General features: G+C 40.2%; 1 protein-coding gene across 1 annotated transcript in view; it reads left to right on the top strand.

Moving 5' to 3' along the window:
• The window catches only part of LOC124805223 (RNA helicase aquarius), a 380,133-nt gene that overhangs the window by 219,854 nt on the left and 133,737 nt on the right, over positions 1 to 26,542 (top strand). Inside the window, exons 15-16 of the mRNA XM_047265726.1 lie at positions 397 to 566; positions 20,907 to 21,038. Of these exons, the coding sequence (XP_047121682.1) occupies positions 397 to 566; positions 20,907 to 21,038 (302 nt within the window). The remainder of the gene's footprint in view (positions 1 to 396; positions 567 to 20,906; positions 21,039 to 26,542) is intronic.

The following is a 26,542-nucleotide window of genomic DNA, read 5'->3' on the forward strand; positions in this document are numbered from 1 at the left end:
AAATTAACAGAAAATGTATATAATGTGAATGTTGACTGAGGTGCTGAATTAATAACCTCCATTTATTGTGTTGTAATGAATTATTTCTGTAATTAATCATAACACTTTTTATAAATGATTTTAATGTACTGTAGCTACTCACCATACAGCAGAGATGCAAAGTCACAGATAGGCACAACAAAGTTTCAGTTGCCTGAGACTACAGCCATGTGTGCGTGCGTGTGTGTGTGTGTGTGTGTGTCTGCCGTCTATTGTTGATGAAGGCCATACTGGCGAAAAGCTTTATTTGAGACATGTTTTTGTTGTACCTTTCTGCAACTCAGCATCTCCGCTATATGGTGAGTAGCAATATTGTTACATTCCATTCTGGATTTTCCATTGTTTAATGTACTGTAGGATGTGTACGAGACATTTAACATTCTGATGAGGCGGAAACCCAAAGAAAACAATTTCAAAGCCGTGCTTGAAACAATTAGGGAGTTAATGAATACAGAATGTGTAGTCCCTGACTGGCTTCATGATATCATCTTGGGTTATGGTGATCCGGGAGCAGCACATTACACCAGGTATGTTTGAAATCTCGTCTCATGTTTTTAATGAGGATAGTGAAATGACTTGTAACCTCCGATACAATACTTTCCATGCTTTCACAATGATTTAGGTGCATCTTATCACATAACTTCACCAAAGCAATGGAAGAAAGAAACTATAATATTCTGTTTTCTTGCCATCTCCCTAATTTAAGATTCAAACCCAGTCTTTTGCTTCTTTTTCCATCCATCATCTCCTCCTGTGTGTTCCTCTCTCTCTCTCTTTCTCTCTCTGTCTGTCTTTTTTTTCTGTTTCATGTGCTTTCACCATTCATTTATCTTTTTATATTCTCTCCTTCTTTGCAAGACACTTTACATTTTGATGTTATTGTTACAAGTTTATTGTGCTGAGTGCATCACTCAAACCTCAACAAAACATGGCATTCCACATGAATCGTGTAGGCTCTGATTTAGATATTCTGAAGCCATTTATGTTAGTAGGTGATATTACACTGGAACTTCGATTTTGTGTTCACCAATTTTATGTTTTTCACCATTCTACACCATAAATTTGTAGCCTCTGTGGAAAACCCGTAAGATCAATGCCAAAAATTCCCTAGTTTTATGCTTCTTCCTAGTAAGGTTTAGTTTGGCTCTACGTTCTTACTTGACGTCTCACTTGGCTTCCTCCCATTTTTTTCCTACTGACGTTTGATGTGTCTGCACAATATATAAGTGGCACAAAAGACAGACATTTCGCACCATGGGTGGCAGCGGAGTTAAGGGAATATTTCAGGCCGTTGTGGAGTGGGGTACATGAGAGAGGAAACACTGACTTAATCCCTGATCGGCATTGCCAAAACAGCTTGAACATTTAGCTTCACTGCGCAATTTTGATACAATTACTGTTAGGTTGCAGCAGCAATGGAAAAATAGGACAGCTGATCTGAAGTGTTCTGGTCCAAGCGAATATGTGATGAAGGATCCCAGCCTTCACCTTTTCTTGTGCCACTTATAACTAAGTCTTGTCTTTCTGCACGTATTTCCAACGTACTGTGTTCAGCAACAATATTGCTATCTTGAAGAGTCTCGAAGAATATGCTCAGTCAGAATCAAGGAAACATTGGCCAATTCCAGCTGGTGAACCTCTTATTGTCTGGGAACTTGTTATGTCATCCAACAGCCAGTGCAACCATCACACCATACTAACATATGTAAAATGAGTTCGCCTGCTGGATGTGTTGAGAGGGAGAATAACCCTTCAATGATGGAAGTGTTGGTAGGGGTGAAAACATTTTGTGAAGCGCTGAAAAAAGCAGATCATGTGCTGTGGCAGAGATGTCACATGGAAATAGAACAAGGGTTTTGCGATAGCACATCCTAAAGTCTTTTGTGTTCAAATCTGACACAATAAAGTTGTCACAACTACATACACTACTCGCATATATACTTCACACCACACACTATAGAACATAAAGATCGGCAGCAGTGCCGAGCAGTTCTAGGCATTTCAGTCTGGAACCGCGCTGCTGTTACGGGTTGCAGGTTCGAATCCTGCCATGGGCATGGGTGTGTGTGTTGGCCTTAGGTTAGTTAGGTTTAAGTAGTTCTAAGTCTAGGGGACTGATGACCTCAGATGTTAAGTCCCATACTGCTTAGAGCCATCATAAAAATTGGCAGCAGTGATAGAAGGCATGAAGTGAAACTTTAGTGCCTGGGCTTTTGTTCTAAAATTGACATTTTCTGTGATGTACAGGTGACTTCTAATAAGCTTGTAATGTCAGTTGGGAAAGTAAACTCATTTTTTCATGTCTGTTTCTCTCATCAAGCCTACAATAACACTTCAATGGGATGGAGAATATGAAGTGCAGTGAGCATATGAAATGCAACTCATAAGAAAAGTATTAAACAATAACAGCAATGATGACAAGGTTTGTCATTAAGTAGATGTCCACATTTATGATTAGGGTTTAACCACTTAGCTGCTGTAATATTTTATATTTTTCCATGCTACTTTATCTCAGTTGTACACAGTGTATAGAATAAAAGATTACTCTATCTCCTAACTTATCTTACAAAATTGATGAAGATCCTTTAGCTTGTAGCTGCAGAAAATTTCTGTGTCCGATCAAATTCCTTTTCTCTGAAGTTCGCTTCATTGCATCACATTTACAGTAATCCTTTTATTTAAATAGAACCCACCAAATTATCACTGTCCAACCTAACCTAGACCTATTGTTTGTAGTGTGTGATCTGATATTTTAATTTTGAAAGTATTTTACATTACAATGCTCAATTTCTAACACTCCTTCCAATCTACCCTATACCTGCTGTCTGTAGTGAGTGATCTAATATTTTAATTTTGACAGTGTTTCACATTACGATGCATGATTTCTAACTGCATGTCTTTCATATGCTATGGGTGGACTTTGGAAATACACTACACCGTGTGACTATTGCACTGTTACCTACCAACTTCACATTGATAGTGCCAACAAGCAAGCAATGTAAAACATGACAGAATTAGGTGGTGCAATGGTTAGCACACTGGACTCACATTCAGCAGGATGATGATTCAAACCTGCGTCCAATCTTTCATATTTAGGTTTCTTTTGATTTCCCTAAATTGGTTCAGGCAAATGCCGGGATGGTTCTTTTGACAGGGCACGGCCAATTTCCTTCCCCATCCTTCCATAATCTGAGCTTGTGCTCCATCTCTAATGACCTTGTTGTCAATGGAACATTAAACAATAATCTTCCTCGTCCATAAAACATGTGCACTATACAATGATGAGCGAGGACCAAGACCGTGCGGTGTTGACTTCATGGCATAGACCAAAGAATTTACATGGTGCATATATATTCTGCACTGTACGGGCTACCCTTTTGGTGGGGGAGCGAGCACTTGTTTGCTGTGGAAGGGGGTGAATGGGCAGGATTTGTTCCAGGTCGAAAGCTGTCGCTAACTTTTCCTCCCTAGCTGGCCACAAACTGCTTTCATATCAACTTGATTTGTATTCGCCGATCAGCATATCAACATACACTTTCCTACGTCATTTTGACGTCACTTCCTCAACTTGTTCAGCTACAGACAAGCTCTCCCCTCAGCATAATGAACAAGGAAAAGTTTACAAGCAATGCACTAGAGGTCACTGCCCTTGTGTCACCAGCAAATGCACTATGTAGCACTGCCATTGTCTACAGAAGGAAAACATACACCTCATGTGTTACATTCCGACGCCTTCCACCATACTTCATAGTTTTCAGTTTAATTCACCATGTCCATCAATTTTTTCTTCTTTCTGGCTTAGCACAAAGGAAAGCTCTCTCAAAAACGGGTGTTTTGTTGTATAATTTGTGGTCATAGCATGTCAGAAAATAGATTGATTGCCTTGTACCCAGGAACCAGCTTCAATTTTTTTTAAATGAGTTTTTACTTGCTGTTACAAATATGTGATTTCTTAAGAACTGATGACATTCATTACCACAAATTATTGTATAAACATTATATTGTACATTTAATTTCCTTCACTTATACAGTGTATTGGAGAGGATTATGATTTTTAATCATACATGCCAATAGATATGTTTTTGCTCGGATTTTGGGGATTTTAACATTTTCCTTGATTCTGTATTTTCCTCAATTGTGCGTTTTTTAAGTCTGGACTACATGAAAACATAAAAAAGGGGTTTTGCTTGTAGAAACTCCACAGATATGTGTGCGAGACTAAGACGAAGAGAGAACATTTTTTTAATTTTCAGAATGTTGGATGTCTGCATCTTCAACAACACAGATTTTAAAATTGTAGAGCATTCACAGATTGCTTATAACTTTCGTATATTGACATTTCACCTGACAGACATGAACATATTGAGAACTGCAGGAAATAAAATGTATTACTCTATCATAATATGAAATAAAATCACAGATTCTGGAATGTTAAATAATCTGGGTGTGTATAGTGCTGCTGCCAAATGTAAAATGGAGAAAGTTGGTTGTGTACAGTTAAACTAAATTCTCTGATCATGTACAGTTTAAAATTAAAGAAGAAGACATATCATTTCTTGCTGAGTGAATTGGAGCGCTATTGATACCATGTTTTACAGACTATAAGACACTAAGGACTGTAAGATGCACCTTAATTTTTAAGCAGTTTTTTTAATAACATTTTTACAATTTTTATTATTACATTGCAAAAACAGACAAAAAAATTTAGTTTATAAAAACAAACTGACCTTTAAAATCCCTGGATATCGTCATCTGAGCTTTCTTCTTCTTCTTCTTCATCATCATCATCATCACATCATCATCATCATCATCATAGTTGTGCTCTTCATGTATAAGATGGTCTTCTCTGCCATCAAGAGCATTACTTATTCAGCACTTCTTGAAAGATTGAACAATAATGTCTGCTCTCACTCTAGACCATGACTGTTTTATCCATTGACACACTTGTTTGATTGTAGGTTGTCTAAAAGCTCCCTTCGGCATGAATTCATGCTGCGTTTCATCCATCATCCATTTGTTCCATTTCTCTCTCTTATAAACTCTTTAAGTGGTTTATTTATCAAGACATCAAGAGGTTGCAGTTGCAAAGTAAGTCCTTGCAGAAAAGCAGTGAGCTCTATATTTCCCTATTTCAATTTCTCTTTCACAGAATTTTTCAAATGACCACTAAATTGATCTAGCACACGAAGTGAAATCTTCTTCAGTGAAGAACCTTTCCTTCTCTCCCACATCCTGTTAATCCATAATTTCATACCAGCCTCATCCATCCAACCCTTGTCATGTACATGAACAATACTTGGCAGTATTTCAGAAGGTTTTGGCATTATTTTGCACTTGAAAATGATCAATGGATTAAGTTTAGTATCATCAGCACAACATGAAAGGACAACAGTGTAGTGCATTTTTTCATGTCCACTTATTTTTATACTTACAGTTTTAAAACCTTTCATGGAAACAGTACTGTTATTCGACATATCAAATGTCAGAGGAGTTTTGCCCATATTTGCTATTTAGCTTAGTTCCACACTGGCTTTCTTTCAATGTGGAGTAATAAGGTAATGGAAAGATAATATTTTCTCTTCATACTCTTGTGGCATTTTCTGAGATATTTTGGTTTTGGTTCATGAACCTGCAGCACCAACCAACTCGACCATTTTAGTCTGTTAAATTCCACTATAGTGCATATTTGTTTCATTTTTGTATTAATTCCAATGCCATTTTGATAGTGTCCATGAATCCTTTTCATACTTCGTCTTCTAATTTTGGGCATTTTGCATTCAGTCCTCTATTTGCTTTAGTCTTCCTAATTTTTGTGAGCTCTTCTTTACTTGCCTGGCAATCGTGAATGATTTTTTTCTGTTGTTGGAGGACCAAAGTGCCTCTCAACTGCCCTGTTTCTATGTTGTCCTGGATATGCTATTACCTTCAATTTAAGGCCAGCACCATATGAATACCTTTTATTTTTTATTATAAAACTAGCTACTAACAAAAATGTTGTAGTGTTACCGATAACACAAATCACTTTCAGTTCAAGTTCACTGGCATTATAGACTGCAATGACGCATCATAGGCTAGACAGTGTCCTGGGTTTGTGATGGTGGGGCAGGAGGAAGACAATGTTTGCAAGCGTGTGAACCTCCACAATTCATGTTTGTCACATCGGTGCACTGCTGCTGCCAATTGAATTCAGTGTTGCCAGATAGAAATAGGTTTCCCACAGCATCAGATATAGTGCCACCTGTAAGACTGGCTGGAATATTAGATCTAACAATGGACATTCAGAGTAAGACGCCCCTGAATGTTGGAGGCAATGTTTTGAAGGAAAAAGTGCGTCTTATAGTCTGTGAAGTACGGTATATAGTTTGGTGGAAAACTACCACATTAAGCTTTAAAAAAGCGAGAAGGGGAGGGGGGTTGGGGGCGGGGGCAGCACACAAACCCGTAATCATTAAACTAGGGTACCTATCTGCTGCTTGCAGGCAATAACACACAAAAGTCTAAGACTGATAACCTATTACTAAACTAAATTTAAAATGCTGTAGTAAAATTACAAGTTGAAATTTTAACTACTACTTTTGTGTGTGTTCATTCACATATGTCATTTTTACAACAGGTTATTAATACTTTAGTGTCTGCACTGGTATCACAACAACGCTACACAACACTGTTGATGCAGGTACTTCGCAGGCCAACAGTGCCCCAGTAATAACAAGGGAACAGAACCCCATGAGTGAAACAAAAACTTGCCATGCGAGTCGATTTGCGGGAAGCAGAATGCCTTAACCCTCTTAGAAATGTGCACAGCAATAACTCAGCTTGTGGCTGGTGTGGGCAGCCATCGACTGAACACTCAGAATCAACATTCAGCACAATGCTGAAGGTGAGAACCATGGTAGTTGAACTTAGCATAACCTTTGGCCTGCTTGGTTTGCTGCCATCTGCAGCTAAACAACTCTGTCAGCAGGTCCACCCGTACCACATGTTGCATGTACCATCCACGGTAGATTTCTGCACTATTTTGTGGCACTACCCAGGCCAGCTCATCTTTCTCAATCCGATGTCTGCTGGCGGGGTAATATATCCCTCTCCATTCAGAAGGCCACATACGGATGAAAATGCCAAGGCTTGGGCTGTGACCTCCAGTGCAGAGCCAGAGAGGCTGCTGAAGACCCTGCCCGGGAATCAACCACTGAAGGGGGCAATGCCAAGCCCATTGGTTCTGGCGGAAGGACATGGAAACCAAGGCTGCCAGGGGTCCACTGGCAGCAGTGGAGTTGAGGCCACCTCCATTGGCGAGGGAGGGAGGACATGGAGGAGGAAGAGGAGGAGGAGGAGGAGGGTGGATGGGTGGGTCAGAATCCATGGCCTCCATATCAGCAGGTGCAAGTGTGAGCCTCGCTGGGGGCCAAGGCTACAGGTGATGGTAGGACTTCGGAGGGGGCAGCAACAGGGAAACACGCCACTGCAAGTGATAGCCTACACCCAAAACAATGTCACAACCAACTCTGCACCCCTTCCCCACCCCGCCAAATTAGAGTGCTGTGGCAGTGATGTCCCAACAGTGCACAGGTACAACTGATTTTCATGATGTGTCAGCTGCTCCCCACCAACATCCACCACAAGGAACTGTAAACCTTTGTGGCATGCTAAAACATCCAGCAGGCATCCCTGCTGGTGGCCAAGGGGCTAGGCCCAAATGGCGACCCCAGCTAGAAAATTCGGCGGGCTACGGTGACCCTGTGGCAGTTGCCCTGCAAACGTTGTTTTGGACTGCACCAGTTGACTGGTTTCACCTGGTACATAATCAGAACACATGGCAACACATTGTTGCAGGAAGAGTTAGGCACTGACTGCTTCATTTGGATTTGAATGTACACATGAAGTGCTCCACCTCCAAGTTAGAAGCCAGGTGAAATGGAGTGGTAGCCATATGCTGGATACCATTATGAATCTAAAAGTCTTCGAACTCCTGCATTACAAACTGCCTCCCGTTATTGACATACGGGTCCTGGGGGATCCCTCAATGGGAAACTGACTACACACGAACAGTGGCAGTCAACAATGTGGAGAACAACTTGGCTACCTATGGGAAATTGGACACTGTGTCAGCCGGCAATAACTACATGTTGCCCAAAAATACATCTGCGAAATTGACGTGCACCTTGTCCCTAGGGTGCTTCAGGACTAGCCAAAGAGAAAACTAGTGCAGCCTAATTCAATACGCAAACCCTGCCAGCCCACACCAGACGTTTGATGTTAGGCCAGTAGACATGAATGTCGGCCAATGCTGTCATACAGCTTGCGTCCCATTGTGATGCATGCACCAATTGGAGTACGCAAGAGTGCAATTCTGGGTGGAGCACTACTTGACAGCATTTCTCCTCCATGGAAAGCATGGAGAACCCCTGGATGCACATAATTGTGTTGATCACATAAGAGAAAAAACGTATGCCATGCTAGATATCTAACTTAAGAGAGAGACTCTGGCCAACGCATCTGGACTGCTGAACCAATATGCCGGAAAAGTGGCTCAGCAGCCATGGTAGTTGTGACCTCTCACACTGTCAATGGAAAATCCAACAAGGTTTGCTGCAAGGCATCATCCAATGTGAACACGGGAGCCTCCTTCCGATTCAACTCTGGACTGAGTCGCTCCAGTAGCCACAATAGCTCATCAGCATTGGCATGCTGGATGGTGGACCAGTAATGAAAGTCATAGCAATAGTTACTGAGAAAGAGGAACCATTTCTGCAATTGGCAGGCATTCCTATCAGACAGCTTAGAATGAGGGACAAATAAGAAAACTAGCAGTTTGTGGCCGATGATGAGGAGGAATCTCACTCAATACAAAAAAAACGTAAAACTTTTTAACTCTCAAAATATTAGCTAACACCTCCTTTCCTAATTGGGAATAATTGTGCTGTGCCTCAGAAAGCCTCTTTGATGCTTAGGCTGTTCAGTGCCACCCATGTTCTAGTAGGATAGGAGTGTATCAGTGCCAAACTGGGACAGGTCACTGGCCAGGGATAGTGGTTTACCAGGTGTAAAAGAAACCAGACAGGAGGCAGAGTAAAAACACACCTGTTTACAATCTGCAGACTAGATAGGCTGTATGCCAAACTGGCAGAGTCAGTTAAGATGATGGCAGATGTGTGTGGCCCAGGGAATCAACTGAGAATAATATGAAATCTTACCCTTAAGAAGACTGGAGCTCCTTCACGTTCTGGGGCTCCAGCAGCTTGACAATAGCTTTGATGTGGTCACTTGTCAGGGCGAGGCCATCTTTGCTAAGCACATTTTCCAAAATAATGCAACTTTGGGGAGGAAAAAATGCAGTTTTTCAGTTTTCAATGGAGGCCACTCTCCAGGAAGCACTGGAAAACTACCTGAAGGTTTTCTAAATGGTTCTCTCCTGTCAGGCCCATGACTCAAATGTCATCAAGTTGATTGATACAACAGGCAATGCCCTGTATCAACTGCTCCAAATAGTGCTGACAACATCCTGGTGCAGACAAGATTCTGAAAGGCAAGTGATTAAACTAGTAAGGTTCAAAGGGGTGTTGAGGACCAAGGAAGTTCGAGAGACTGTGTCCAACATCAACAGCAGGTAGCTTTTGAGTAAGTCAATGCATAGAAAATTCTGGTTGCCTGACAGCTTCACCAACAACTCCTCCGGTGGTGGAATTGGATGTGAATCTGTGACACCCTCTGTTTAAAACCACTACAAATGCAAAGGACAATGCCAGGCTTCTGAATCACCACCAGACAGGGGGTGGCCCATTGACTCAACAGAATGGGAGAAACAATGCCTTGATCCTTTAAATACTGCAACTCAGCCTTTACCTTGTTGCACATGGCAAAAGGAATGGGGAGGGGGTGACAAAATTTAGGTACCACCAACAGCTTGAGAGAAACATGTGCCTCAGAATTTTCAGCCTAGCCCAAAGTATTCTCAAGCAGTGGTCCATATGACCACAGCAAGGAAATTGCGAAAATTAATTAATTGAGACACTAAATGCCCTTCTATGACAATCTACAAGCAGGAAACAGAAAAGGCATCCAGCCCAAAAATATTTTGCGCCATTGGTGAATTGACTACTAACAATGACAGTTGCTGTTACTCATGCTTATAATACTTGGAGGTGGAGAATTGCCCCTGCAAAGGAATGCACTGTTCACTATAAGACACAACCTGATGTAGTGGCTGGCGTACCTTCACGCACCCCAAGAACCCATACTTGTCCAAATTAATAAGCCTGACCATCGCTCCCTTGTCGACTTGAAATTTGACTAGCCACTGCGCCCCCCATCACTTCTCACCCTCGTGCCCCCCACAATCATCAGTAAAATATGCTTGGGCAAGCCACATGATGTGACCAGGGATGGCCCCACATTCCAGCAAAAACACAGGGCGTCCGAAGACTGATGTGCAGCTCGCCGATTGTCACAAACCGTTGACGAATGGCCTCCTATTGGATACCCCACACATGGTTTCCACATGTGGGCATTCTCAACAAACATGCAACAAATGACAATTGGGACAGGACTGCTGGCTCACCCAGTGAATGGAAGGAGAATGATGCCGAGGACCTGAAAATAGCTGCAGGCAGGAATTATGATGCTCCGACCAGTATGAACCTGCCATGCTTGGTGCAGCAAAGACTGGCAGCGCCGTGATGCCATTGTGCTGGAATCATTGACACATTATGACGTGGCAGAATATGAGGCTGCCTGGGGTACCTCGCAGGTGATTGGGAGCTGTTTACCATGCACACCTGATTGAGTAACCTGACAGTTATCAGAAAGGAGAGCCCTTGCTGCAGCAATCACCTCATGCAATTCTGCGATGTGGGCAGTGTCGGGTAAAGAAGGGTCTGAAAAGGTCAATGCCCCTGTCTGAACCTCTGGATCAGGCGCTAACTGGAGAATCATGTGCCGAACTAGTAAATCTGTGTAAGAACACTCAAATTAACATTGCACGAGAGACCCTGTTGGCCAGCAATCGAGGCCACAGTGACTGTCTAGGATGCTTGTGATGCTGGTTAAACTGCAAATATGCCAACACCACTTGGGTTTAGTGTCCAAAGTACTGCATCAGCAATTGATAAAGCTCATCGGAGGGGAGTTTTGTGGGGTCAGTGGAGGGCTTCAAATTTTGAACAGTTCTTATAAACCTGCGCTGCTGGACAACAAGGCGACCTTATCAACTGGATCAGTGATAGGCCTGACAGCAGTGCAGCAAGAAGTAGTGCAAGCAATTCTCCCACCTTTCTGTAGACTCAATGAAACAGGCAAACAGCATTGAGGGTGGAGAAGAAAATTGCACAACGGGTGCCTGGTACAACGCTGGTGTGAAGCAGCTCCCCATCCTGGTTCTTCAGCACCTGCATCTGCTCCTGCTGCTATTTCTTTTGTAGGGAAAACTGTTCCCGCGAGCACTGCAGAACTGCCAGTCCATGATGGCCAAAATTAACTCTGGGAAAAGGGAAACAAAAATAGGATTGTGACACGCGTAAGAGCATCCCATCCTGTTTGTCGTTTTAGGATCTGCACTGTCGTTACAGTGCTCCTACACTGGACTGTCAGCACGGGTAATTCACGAACTGACGTTAGCTGAATAATAATCAGAAAACATACCCCTGTGAGGGGAAATGAAAACTTGCCATATGAGTTAATCTGCGGGAAGCAGAAAGTTTGAACCCTCGTAGAAATGTGCACAGGCATAATTCAGCATGCGGCTGGTGCGGGCAGCTGTTGACTGAGCACTTGGCAATAACATTCAGCATGATGCACAAGGTGAAGTTAGCAGTAGTTGTCTTTGATGTAAGCACTGGCCTGTTTGGTGTACTGCTGCTGCCCGCAGGTAAACACCTCCATCAGTGCTGATGTGCCCTCCATTGTAGGTTTCCACACTATTTCGTGGCACTACTAATGCCAGCTCATCTGCCTCTATTGCAATGTCTGCTGACAGAGATATGAAAAATACCATTACAATAAACATGTATTGTAAATAAATCTGGATTAAACATACAAGTCAGACATAATGACATGATTTGTCTTATATCTGTGGTTCTAAGGTACAGTATGTGGAAAGTAAGGTATTTACAGAATACATACTTGTTACATGTAAGTACTTTCATGTATTCATAGATGTAACAAATTTTAAATATTGTAAAACCATCATATGTTAGCAGAACCACAAATACTAAAATCATTTATGTCAACAAAATGTGCTAAAGATTCACGCTTTTATAAATGTGAACACACATATCTAAAATTCACACTGGTTATTAAAATATTTTTAAAATGACATAGTAAAAAAACGAATTAAAATTGTAATTGCTACTTTTCAGGGATTAACTTGCACATGTCATAAATTCAACAGCTTGTTAATATTGTTAGGCACTACCTATATTTCAGCGAAGTGTGATCAAATGCAGTAGTCAGACACAATGACATAATTTTTCTAAAGTTTATGATTTCATAGGATGGAAGAATGTAATAAACTTCAAATTGCATCAAACCTAGGCTTCTTTTATGTAAGGGTCTAAATATATGACAAAAGCGAAACTTGACATTTAGTAACCTACCAACACAAGCTACTCAAATATAAATTTTTGTGTATGTACCACTTGCCAACACTGAATAAATTAAGTGGACAGTTGATGATTTTGCAGAAAGGTCAATAAAGCAGTACTTTCAAACTTTTTTTTTGCAAAAACCTGTGTTCTGTTAAACTTTTCAAACTGTGTTCATTAGAAAGATTGTAGTTTTAACTGCCAAAAAAGTATTTGATTATCAATTCAAGTTAACAGTGCTAAATAATTTGGATCAAATTTTGGCGCAAAATCATGACATGAAAAAAATCTAAACTTTGAATTCTTATATCTTGCAGAGTAAATGCAAGCTGAACAAGTAGCTTTACATGAAGTAGCTTGGTATCATAAGACTGTGGCATACAAAATTTCATTCACTTACTGTTATTCAGTAACCTGCAAATTCGCCGAAAAGATGACAATTTTTGTGAAACATGGGCTAACAATTCTACAGGAATTGAGGCAAACTAGCTGGAAAAATCATGCTGAAAACAAAAATCTCACTTTGGGTTCTTATATCTCAGTGATTAAAGGCATGATAAACATGAAACTTTGGACAGAACAACTTAGTAACATAAGATTTTCTAATAAGAACTATCATTCATGTTCCACTTTCTGAATATATACAAAACCATTTCAAACTTGATTTTTGTAGAAATTACGTAAATAGATCATTTGCTAAGTACCTTATCTCCGATTTGCAAATGTGTAGGAGTATGTCAGATGGGCGGCAAGCAAAAAGTAATATCGATTTTGATTTTAGACTTCTCACCATTGCAATTTTATTACATATCAACGGAACAAAATGATTCACTGATGAAATTTATGCATCCTCAAAGGCTGGCTCATTGATTTTATTGGATCGAAAGACAGGTTGCTTGTTGGGTAACAGAACAACACCTCATTTCTACACTCTCTGTTCCTTCAATATCATCATCTGACTGACAGTATCAATCTGCTGAAAATGGAGAGCAGAAAGTGGCTCAAAAATTTCAAAAGATGTAAACTGCAATGTCAAGAAGTTTAAAATCAAAATTGATATTACTTTTTGCTTGCTGTTTACGTGATATACTCCTATATTTTGAAACTTGGAGATAAGGTGCTTAGCAAAAATCTTATAAGCAGACAGGTATCACCACTAGGCTTTGGAACCTAAATTAAGAAACCAAATTACAGGCTTGTGAACCTGTATGAAGAAACCCACCCAGGGCTGGCATTGCACAGCTATCGGGTGTGATACCCATAGTGTTGGGGTGCCACTGATTCACATTCTTGAGCTGGTAGTGACAATGTCACTACAGATCAATGCATTATACTGAGATATTGTTTGTCAGTTTAAAAATAAAAAGCACCTTAAAGAAAAGATGGGCAACAGGTTGCTGCAATGTAACCTTTTGCCATAGTACATTCCCTCTAAGTTGTTCATCATTTTCAGGCATTGTTAGCACACATTGGAAGACAAACATGATTTCCTGAATACTTGACTACATCCTCTTTCCAGATGTGATTAGTTGAAATTAATCATGGAAGATAGATTTTTAAAAGCAATTTGAATGTGATCTACATTTTAAATTTTTTTGAAAATTGAGTTTGAACTGATTTTGTAGAAATTCATAAAGCAGTACATTAATGGTATTTTATATTGGAAATCCTTATGTTACTAAGTTGCTGTTATCCAAAGTTTCATGTTCGTCATGCCTTTAATCAATGAGATATAAGAAGCCAACATTAAATTTTTTTCCCAGCGCAACTTTTCTGGCTAATTTTCCTCAATTTATGTAGCATTGCTAGCCCATGTCAGAAATTTTACCTTTAGTTTTGGGGAACAGGAGACTTAAAGTACAATTTTTCGAATGAGACTGGTTTTGAAGGTTTAATAGAAAATGATATTTGTAAAATAAGTGCTGAATATACCTTTTTATGAAATCTTTAAATTTGCTCTTAATTTATTCAATATTGGCAGATGGTACACAAATGAAACTTTATACCTGAGGATGCACTGTTATTAGGTTACTATATACAAAGTTTCACATCTGTCATACCATTGGTCCCTGAGATATGAGAGACCAAACTTTGGTACAGTACTGTAAACTGATACAGTGCAATGGAAGTTTGTTGAATAGCTCACACAGTAGTGTAAGATACCACTGTTAAGTAAGTTCAACTGAGAAGCACTTGAATGTCAACCATGCTGTCGGTACATGCTTATGCTGCTGCTGATTCTTTCACTGAAAACACAACTACCAGTTGAGCGGTGAGGGAAGACATATCACATTAGGTGGACAGAAGGCTATGTGCTAGCAAAATGTTGATGGTAGGTAACAACAAAGTCCAAATCACAGCCCAGGAGAGAATTGCTTGGTGCAGGATCATCACAAATACACTGGAGAGCTTGCTGTAAACATCAGATAGTTGGCTAGTAAGGCTGTGGGGGACTGCAGTAACCTGTGCGTAATTATATTGATTGATCCATCACTACGTCCAGTGCCGTTATGAGACAGAAGTTCCAAGTTTTTGGATAGAGCTTACCAGGAATTTGGTTTTATCCTACCCCATTAACACAGGGTAACCTCCTTTCACCAAATGTCTGCCATGGACACAATAGCAAAATTATTCTAAAATATGCTGTGCTTTGTTATTGTATTAATCTGAGAATATTTAATGTGTCAGTTTTGTGAAATAATTTTCACACGTATGTGTAAACAGTTATCTAGAAACAAAATGGTAATAGCTTTTTAAGGGATTTTTCTCTTATTTTCTTATTATGGATGAAGAAATTATTCGCATGCATTGAATGATTCAAAACATCATATAAAATTTCTGGATCTAAAGCTCTGCCTGTAGAAGATAATTACCATATACATTTGTCTTGAGAAGCCTCAGAGACCTAGAACCATGATAATAATGAGAAAGAGGAAAGCCTCAAGCTAAGCAAACATTGGATTCCTGTCGTGCTGAGAAGGGCAATAGGTAGCAAGCAATGCTAGCCACTCATGCTGACAATACCTTAAATTACCAATTAAGCAGCCATCGGTAGAATAACTTGAAGCAGATTCCTTCAAGCTATATGTCAAATCCAGCTAGATCACATACTTTTTCTCAGTAAGTGATGGGCCAGCCACTTGGATCTTGTTTAGCTAGTGTTGTACCCTGCATTGTCAATAAGAAACAAATCAAACATATAACTGTGGTGTGATATCCACTGCAATACCCCAAAAAATATTCATCATAGTTTAATGCATGTTAATTGGGGTCCCAGCTTCAGCATTCTATAGTTCTATTGCATACCATTGTATAGTTAATCAATTTTGGCCATTCTCTCAAATATTACTCCTGTTCATGGAATATGCTGGTGTTTCCTTAGATCTTAGGAGAAACTTAGAACATCAGTGCCAAATTTAAATTTCCTTTCGGAATCAGAATTTTTTTGTCTCGCACCAGACAAGTGAAATCATTGATTTAGAGGAAAGGAGACAAGTCAGCTGATAACTGTAATAGATTATACGTGGACTACAATTTTATCATGTAACTCCAGAATCTGAATTTGTGTGCGCAAATGAAGAGATCGTCATAATACTCAACAGACCAATAGCATTTCTGTACTAGAGTGCGCTATGATTTTCTTTTTGTCGTCGCAGTTTCATCGTAGTGAAATTCTTTGTTTTTTAGCTTTCTGTGTATTTCCTTTCTCATACATTGAGGAGTTTGCACGAAAATTCAACTTTCTGTGTTCCTAGTTTCAGACCTGTGCCAGAGGTTATTTGGAAGAGATAGCTCAGGATTATTATTTATGAAGAGAATTATTTCATATAAGTACATCAAGAGAACACACTATATATTTAGTATAGTAACTGATAAGATGCTCTTGGTCTTGCACTGCATAATTATCATAATTTTTTCTGTAAGATTAAGGTTCTTGTTGTGTTGTTAGCATTTCCCCAGAGACTGTACTATATCTCAAGAGGATCTAACTTAATTCACAAATTTCTTGGTGGCAAAAATTGTACTTTGCTTTCTTGGAAGGCAAATTTTTTTGAGGGTATGTTAAATTTTTGACAAAAATTTTGAATTTTAATTGCAAAACTCTTTTCAAATCCCTGTATATAGAAGGTAATGTCCTGCTGACTGACTGACTCATCATTGCCCACCCCAAACTGCTAGGGATAGAAACTTGAAATTTGGAGAAGGTATGGATCTTATTACTGTAGGCATCATTTTAGAAAGGATTGTCCAAAATCCCATTCCCAAGGGAGTGAAATAGGGGATGAAAGGCTTTTTGAAAGTATGTTGCTATTAAGGGAAGTTTGAAGCTAGAGCTATGACAACTGGTATTTGGTTTTTCACTCAGCAAATAAAAAAAAAAAAAAATTGTTTCAGCATTTTTTGAAATTCAGTCACTAAAGGCATAAAATAGAGGGTGAAAGTTTTTTTTGTAAATAAACAGTTACTAAAGAACTACTAAATAATTTTTAAGGCTATATCTATGACAATTGGTATTTGATTTCTCAGTTAGAAGTAAAAAAATATGTTTCAGTGTTTCTGGCGATTCAGCCCCTAAGGAAGTGCAATAGGGGCTGAAAATTTTTAAGAAAATGTTTTGTTACCCCCCCCCCCCCCAAAAAAAAAAAAAAAATTAAAGCTGTATTTCTGAAAATTGGTATTTGACTTCTTGTTTAGATATAAAGAAATATTTGTTAAGGCACAAAAGTTGCTCTGGAAATATATCCATAAGAACACAAAAGGCATGATTAACAAAAACTTCGGACTCCAGCCACCAGAATCACTTTTTGGTCAAAAGCACATTCGTAAAATAACATGCTTATATGGCCTTAATTAGCATGAAAACTTAGATGATGTTGCAGTTTGTGAACACCATAAAAATTCAATCAAATAAAAACAAAAAAAATTCTTCAGGCCATGGAAATATATCCATAAGAACACAAAAGGCATGATTAACAAAATCTTTGGACTCCAGCCACCAGAATCACTTTTTGGTCAAAAGTACATTCGTAAAATAACATGCTTATATGGCCTTAAGTAGCATGAAAACTTAGATGATGTTGCAGTTTGTGAACACCATAAAAATTCAATCAAATAAAAACAAAAAAAAATTCTTCAGGCCATACAGTCTAGGTGAAAGAAGCAGCAGGTGCTAAGCTAGTATTTTATAGAACATGGGAAGAAGGCAAATTGGACAGTAAATTTATATATTTTCTTTGGAGCATTGTGGTCATTTCACTTCTGCATATTTCAGAAAATCTGGAAAGTAGCCTTCTTCAAATGACAGATTAATTAATTTGTACAGTGGGTGTGCTATTTTATTGGAAGCTACTGTACTAACTTTGACAGGCATTCCATCTAATACCACAGAATTTTTAATTTTAGGGTTAATATTGTTACTTCTATATATTTTTTTGTTACTTTGTCATACGTATTTAATTAGACTTGCTCTAACCTAAGCCAGATAAAAGTACATTATCATGATAGCAATCTACATCATCAGATTTTATGCAGTCATGGAGAATTCATTAAAATTTTTAATATTATAGCAGGATTTACAACTATTTTGTCATATATCTTCATTTTAGAAGTTTATTTGTTTCTAGGTTTGATTCCAATTTCAAATTTGGCAAATGTTCATACTGCTTTGGATTTATTTATGTGCCTCTTAGTGAATTTAGTGTTTGTCATTTCCTTTCCTGCTTTACAATCTCCTTAAACAGATTTCCATGTGATTTAAAATAGTTAATAAACTCATAATTATTACCAAATTTCAGCTCAGCACATATCTGTCTCTTTTGATTATTAGATTTTTTACACCAGTGGTAATAAGTATCAAGACAACATCATCGCACAATGTGATTTGTTATGTGTGAAGTTTTGACAATGTTGTGCAATCTGCTTATTTAGGTTATATCAAACACCATTGTCAGTTTCTAGGAATCATACAGTTTTAAAGAAATGATAGTTAAGTAGCTGATCAACCAATTACTTTCAACTTAATTATTAAATGAGTTGCATTAACTTTAATAATTCAATTTATAACACTACTGTGTATTGTGTTTGTGAGGAAAGTAAGATGATAAAATAGAAGTTTCATTTTTAAAACCATAGTTTTGGTAAAGTCTCTCTTTTATTCCCTGGAATCTTATGATGATACCTTGAAATAACCTCAAGCTCATTAGCCATACAGTACAGGCTTTCAGGGCGAATATTTGCATTTTTGATGATTAATGGTTTATGAACATAAGGCCGTGATCCAAGGCATATTACTATGCCTAACATTTGTCTTCCGGTGGTGGAGACAAACAAACTTGTTTGAGATTGCAACTCCTTTCTGTGCTGTTATAGCCTCTGATGACCACATACTAATGCTCATAAAGCAAAAATCACCAAAAAACCTAAATCACATTCTCCTCTCTCTCTCTCTCTCTCTCTCTCTTTCTCTTTCTCTTTCTCTTTCTCTTTCTCTTTCTCTTTCTCTTTCTTTTCCTTTTTTTCTATTGTTGTCCTCCAGGAACCTCATGCCTCTTTCTGGTGGATCATTCTCAACTTTCAGTTTATTCATTAGTTCTATAGCACTTACAAAATTTTCACATTCATGCCTCTGCGAAGTACCTGTTTTAACAAACTTTTCACTCAATTCCAACCTGATAAAAAATAGTTTTATTTAGTTCAAATCAAACTGTGTGGTCCTGTTGGTGATGATTTCTGCGGATTTGTTAATTCTTGCGTTACCACTTTCTGTGTTTTTGTTTAGTGATTTCACCTCATGATCCATCATGTTAACCATTTTTGCTATTGAATTACAAGTTAATCTGGGTAAAAAAATGCTAGGTGACAGATTTAGATGGGTACCACAAATGATTTTTCAGTTTATGTAAATCCACATAATAGATATCACAATCAACAATCTGATATTATAAAACTTTTAAATAATGCAGAAATTCGTATAAGATGCTTTGACTGCAGCATGAATGATTTACCTAATTGTTGAATTTTATATTCACTTTGCCCTCTCCTCTTCCTTGCTGCTGCGGCTTGCACAGATTTTATTTTCTCTTTTCAAGTAGCTGGTAATTGATTCCATTCATGATCATTGGCCAAGCTTTTAGCCTTTTGTTGATCTAAAACTGTTTACTTGTTTCAGTGCTATTGATATTTAACTTACTAGCATCTGCTCTGTCAAAAATGTCATCACATTTTTGAATGAAATCTGTTTCCTTTTGCTTATCACCATCCACTGAGGATGCAGTATATTTTGGTAGTTGCCTCATTGTTGATATGAAACTTCTAATTGTGGTACATGGTTACCCAGCTCTTGCATCAGAATTTGTGCTTTTTCCCAATAAGTAATTTTGCCCTGCACAGATAGTGTGGCCCTTTGATGCACAGTTAATTTACACAACCACAAATTGTACCAGAAAACATTGAAATTTTGTTGGACAAACGGCAATTACAGTTATTTCGTAGGAGTACTGCCTCTGTAAATAGATTTTTCTTCTGTAAACAAACTGATGATAAAAACATTGTGTTTGCTGTGGCTGCTACATTCTCTCGAAAGTGAAAGTCTAGTAGAGTGACCTGGGCTGTGTCGTATAAGGGAACAGCTCGGCTCACTATTCCCTCTCTCTACTTTTCTTTAGGTCACTGACTGCTTATGTCAGCCAGTCAGTGCATTTGTGACATGAGAACACTTTCGTTTAAGGAGCCCGAAAGGCGGAGGGGGGCGGGCCTGGGCGTGCATTGGGTAATGAATTAATTTGTCATACAGGAGAAATATTTTGCAAACTTTTCTTTTTGTCATTATATCAATTTTGAAGGCTGGGGACACCCTTTTCCTTTACACTGCTGAGCACAAATTTGACACAGCTGTTTTCACATGGAGTGGAATGAAACTGAAGGGTAGCCCAAGAAAAATTTTAGAAAGTGCCATGCACTTTTACATGCATATTTTGACCTGCTAAGAGATTTTATCTAACTTGGCAAAAGTTTCTCTGCATTTAGTTTCTTTTTTTCCCACCTCTGCTTTTATAACTAATGAATTTAAATTCTTGTTGTAATATATGAGCTTATTTTTGCTGTGCAGTAATGTGTAACTATAACCATATTTTCACCGGCTGTGGGCTAATTTGAAAGTGAGTACTAATGAAGAGAGCATCAAAATACAAACAGTTGTAGTTATCTTACATAAATGAGTATACTATTCCAAGAACATAAACGATTCAAGTAAACTACTGTAAGAACTAAAGTACTTTTCTATCATTACAGGATGCCAAATGAAATAGATACAATGGATTTCAATGACACATTTCTGGATATGGACCATTTGCGTGCAAGCTTTCCAGATTATGAAATTCGTGTCAAGACAGATGATCCGCGCAAGCTGGTGCCTCCTTTCAGGTAATGATCTACTTATTGTTGTTTTGTAAATATACTTTTTGTGCAGCATATGATTAACTGTTGTAAAAACATAAAGTAGTATAGAATCATTTTTATTCATTTGAACTTGACATTTTGTTGAAATTTTTAGTGAAACATACTATTACAATTGTAGCATGCATGCTACTACAAGAACTGTGAACATATTTTATGAATGTAATGAAAGGTAAGTCACATTCTGTGCTATTAATTGTTAATAGCAGTTTCCTGATGAGGCAACAGTTTGTTGCGAAAGCTTGAATTTTGTGTGTATGTTTGTGTTTGTTTGTGTGTCTATCGACCTGCCAGCGCTTTCGTTCGGTAAGTCATCTCATCTTTGTTTTTTTTTTAAAAATATATATATATATATATATATATATATATATATATATATATATATATATATATATATCTAAAAAGAAAGATGATGAAACTTACCAAACAAAAGCGCTGGCAGGTCGATAGACACACAAACATACACACAAAATTCTAGCTTTCGCAACCAATGGTTGCCTCGTCAGGAAAGAGGGAAGGAGAAGGAAAGACAAAAGGATATGGGTTTTAAGGGAGAGGGTAAGGAGTCATTCCAATCCCGGGAGCGGAAAGACTTACCTTAGGGGGAAAAAAGGACAGGTATACACTCGCACACACACACATATCCATCCACACATACACAGACACAAGCAGACATTTGTAAAGGCAAAGAGTTTGGGCCGAGATATATATATATATATATATATATATATAAACAAAGATGATGTGACTTACCATACGAAAGCGCTGGCAGGTCGATATAAACACCTTACCAAACGAAAGCGCTGGCACGTCGATAGACACACAAACATACACACAAAATTCAAGCTTTCGCAGCCAACCGTTGCTTTGTCAGGAAAGAGGGAAGGAGAGGGAAAGACGAAAGGATGTGGGTTTTAAGGGAGAGGGTAAGGAGTCATTCCAATCCCGGGAGCGGAAAGACTTACCTTAGGGGGAAAAAAGGACAGGTACACACTCGCGCACGCGCACCCACACACACACGCACACACACTCACATCCACCCGCACACAAGCAGACATTTTCAAAATTGTCTGCTTGTGTCTGTGCACGTGCGGACGGATATGCGCGCGTGTGCGAGCGTATACCCGTCGCTCCCTCCCCCCAAGGCAAGCCCCCCAGCTCCCGGGACCGGAACGACTCCCCACCCTCCCCCCCAGGAGCGGGGGGGGCTTGCCTTGTGGAGAGGGAGGGACGGGTGTGCGCTCGCACAAGCGCGCATGTCCGTCCGCACGTGCACAGACACAAGCAGACAATTTTGAAAATGTCTGCTTTTGTCACCGAGCGAGGTGGCGCAGTGGTTAGACACTGGACTCGCATTCAGGAGGGCGACGGTTCAATCCCGCGTCCGGCCATCCTGATTTAGGTTTTCCGTGATTTCCCTAAATCACTCCAGGCAAATGCCGGGATGGTTCCTCTGAAAGGGCACGGCCGACTTCCTTCCCCATCCTTCCCTAATCCGATGAGACCGATGACCACGCTGTCTGGTGGATGTGTGTGTGTGTGTGTGTGTGTGTGTGTGTGTGTGTGTGTGCGCGCGCGCGAGTGTGTACCTGTCCTTTTTTCCCCCTAAGGTGAGTCTGTCCGCTCCCAGGATTGGAATGACTCCTTACCCTCTCCCTTAAAACCCACATCCTTTCGTCTTTCCCTCTCCTTCCCTCTTTCCTGAAAAGGCAGCAGTTGGTTGCGAAAGCTTGAATTTTGTGTGTAAGTTTGTGTTTGTTTGTGTGTCTATCGACGTGGCAGCGCTTTCGTTTGGTAAGTCACATCATCTTTGTTTTTATATATATTTTTCCCACGTGGAATGTTTCCCTCTATTATATTCATATCATTAATTTGAACCCAACAATTACGTTTGTTATTGCCACTGTTGCATTTCGAAATCTGTCGTCTTATTTTCTCTTTTTGTTTTTGCCAGTAGTTTCACTTTGTATTCACCTTCTCCTTTTTACCGTAATCTACTATACAATTTTATCCCGCCTATATATAGTCAGTAATACGTCACCCACTTCCAAACCATAATATATATATATATATATATATATATATATATATATATATATATATATATATATATCTGTGTGTGTGTGTGTGTGTGTGTGTGTGTGTGTGTTCCGTTTTCAACACTACCTCTGCTATAAAATCCACCGTTTCTAGTTCACAAACAGTTCCTTTCACCTATTGAACAACCATTTCGGATAGTTCTGATAACTTTCGCTTTATTTCCATTTCTGTTTTTCCCACATCACTGATAGTTTTTAGCCGCTTCCCACAGGTTTTAACGTCATTATTTCTTCGCCAGGCAATTGTTAGCCTCATTTTCATAATCTGCCACCACAAAACCACTCCTTTTAATACATTTACATGCAGTTTTTTCAAAATTTTCCCGAATTTCTCCATCCTTTAACGTGTTTTGGCGGCAACACAACCACCTAACCTTTGTGCACATCGTTGTCTACCAATCCAAGTTCACCACAGGATCAACATAGCCCACCTTTAACCAACACTTTTTCGCCTTTTTTCACAACAGATCTCCAGTTACTTTCTAGTTCACCTTTATCTCTCCCCATATATTTTTATTTTCATTTTCATTTTAACCTCATGTTACACTTTCCACCTTCTAATACCATGTCACCCTCACAACACCCCAACAACGACCCCATTAAGTTTTATTTACATTCCCTCCGCAAACATGCCTTCATCCTAGCCAGATTACGCTCGCATATTTAATTTTCTCAGGCTTGTCTGACATTTGGCATTACTCCCAACGGCCTCACACTTAAAGTTCCCATCTCTGTCTGCAACCCTTCTTTCCATCAGTCCCTATACCAGTTCCAAACTGAACAATTCATTGCCCTCACCCACCTAATCCTTCACCTACACATCAACTCGGCCAATGAACACACCCGTCAACTCCTATCCTTAGTAAAAGTCCTCAATCTTTCCTCTCCCACATCCACACCGTCTGTTCAGAGCATCCTCCTGCAGGCCAACTGCAAATTAGAACAGCATGCCACCCTCCACCTCAAAAAATTATCCAATCTCCTGGTTTCCCACCTCCGGAAAGGCAACTCACTCACCCTTCACAACCTTTCCAGGAAACCTCAACCTCCTCTCATTGCACACAAACCCAGTCTCTCCCATCTACTCAATCTCCCACTTCCAGCTCCACTCCCTCCAAAACCTCAAAATTCCAGTCAACACAATCTGGAACCACAACACCCTAATTCAGTAGTTAACCTTTCCTCCAAACCTCTCTCCCAATCCGAAACCTCTGTCCTATCCAAAGGCCTCACCTTCAGCCCCACTCCCAGATTCAACCAAACAGCCCTCGTCAAAGATTTACTGTCCTACACTCGTACTCTCTGCTGGAAATATCACTTTGCCACGAAGAAAAATGATCCTAATCCTACTCCTAATGATCCAACTCCCCAAGACACTATCCAAATTGAACCCTGCCTGGAACAGTTCCGTCCTCCGTCATAGTGGGACCCACCTCCTCTTCCTCAAAATCACCCTCTCCAAACCTTCCAGGAATTTCTAACTTCCAGCCTTGCCTCTCAATCCTTCTTAAAAAACCTTAATCCTACTCCCAACATCACCACTGCTGAAGCCCAGGCTATCCGTGATCTGAAGGCTGACCGGTCCATCGTCGTTCTTCCGGCGGACAAGGGTTCCACGACCGTGGTACTTGATCGTCGGGAGTATGTGGCTGAGGGACTGCGTCAGCTTTCACACAACACCACATACAAAGTTTGCCAAGGTAATCCCATTCCTGATGTCCAGGCGGAGCTTCAAGGAATCCTCAGAACCTTAGGCCCCCTACAAAACCTTTCACCTGACTCCATCAACCTCCTGACCCCACCGACATCCCGCACCCCTACCTTCTAACTTCTTCCTAAAATTCACAAACCCAATCATCCCGGCCGCCCCATTGTAGCTGGTTACCAAGCCCCCACAGAACTTATCTCTGCCTACGTAGATCACCACCTTCAACCCATTACATGCAGTCTCCCATCCTTCATCAAAGACACCAACCACTTTCTCAAACGCCTGGAATCCTTACCCAGTCCGTTACCCCCAGAAACCATCCTTGTAACCATTGATGCCACTTCCTTATACACAAGTATCCCGCACGTCCAGGGACTCGCTGCGATGGAGCACTTCCTTTCACGCCGATCACCTGCCACCCTACCTAAAACCTGTTTCCTCATTACCTTAGCCAGCTTCATCCTGACCCACAACTTCTTCACTTTTGAAGGCCAGACATACCAACAATTAAAGGGAACAGCCATGGGTACCAGGATGGCCCCCTCGTACGCCAACCTATTCATGGGTCGCTTAGAGGAAGCCTTCTTGGTTACCCAGGCCTGCCAACCCAAAGTTTGGTACAGATTTATTGATGACATCTTCATGATCTGGAATCACAGTGAAGAAGAACTCCAGAATTTCCTCTCCAACCTCAACTCTTTTGGTTCCATCAGGTTCACCTGGTCCTACTCCAAATCCCATGCCACTTTCCTTGATGTTGACCTCCACCTGTACAATGGCCAGCTTCACACGTCCGTCCACATCAAACCCACCAACCAGCAACAGTACCTCCATTATGACAGCTGCCACCCATTCCACATCAAATGGCCCCTTCCCTACAGCCTAGGTCTTCATGGCAAACGAATATGCTCCAGTCCGGAAGCCCTGAAGCATTACACCAACAACCTGACAACAGCTTTCGCATCCCGCAACTACCCTCCCGACCTGGTACAGAAGCAAATAACCAGAGCCACTTCCTCATCCCCTCAAACCCAGAACCTCCCACGGAAGAACCACAAAAGTGCCCCACTTGTGACAGGATACTTTCCGGGACTGGATCAGAGTCTGAATGTGGCTCTCCAGCAGGGATACGACTTCCTCAAATCCTGCCCTGAAATGAGATCCATCCTTCATGAAATCCTCCCCACTCCACCAAGAGTGTCTTTCCGCCGTCCACCTAACCTTCGTAACCTGTTAGTTCATCCCTATGAAATCCCCAAACCACCTTCCCTACCCTCTGGCTCCTACCCTTGTAACCGCCCCCGGTGTAAAACCTGTCCCATGCACCCTCCCACCACCACCTACTCCAGTCCTGTAACCCGGAAGGTGTACACGATCAAAGGCAGAGCCACGTGTGAAAGCACCCACGTGATTTACCAACTGACCTGCCTACACTGTGATGCATTCTATGTGGGAATGACCAGCAACAAACTGTCCATTCGCATGAATGGACACAGGCAGACAGTGTTTGTTGGTAATGAGGATCACCCTGTTGCTAGACATGCCTTGGTGCACGGCCAGCACATCTTGGCACAGTGTTACACCGTCCGGGTTATCTGGATACTTCCCACTAACACCAACCTATCTGAGCTCCGGAGAAGGGAACTTGCTCTTCAATATATCCT

The sequence above is a fragment of the Schistocerca piceifrons genome, chromosome 1 (assembly GCF_021461385.2).
Source record: "Schistocerca piceifrons isolate TAMUIC-IGC-003096 chromosome 1, iqSchPice1.1, whole genome shotgun sequence".
NCBI lineage: Eukaryota > Metazoa > Arthropoda > Insecta > Orthoptera > Acrididae > Schistocerca > Schistocerca piceifrons.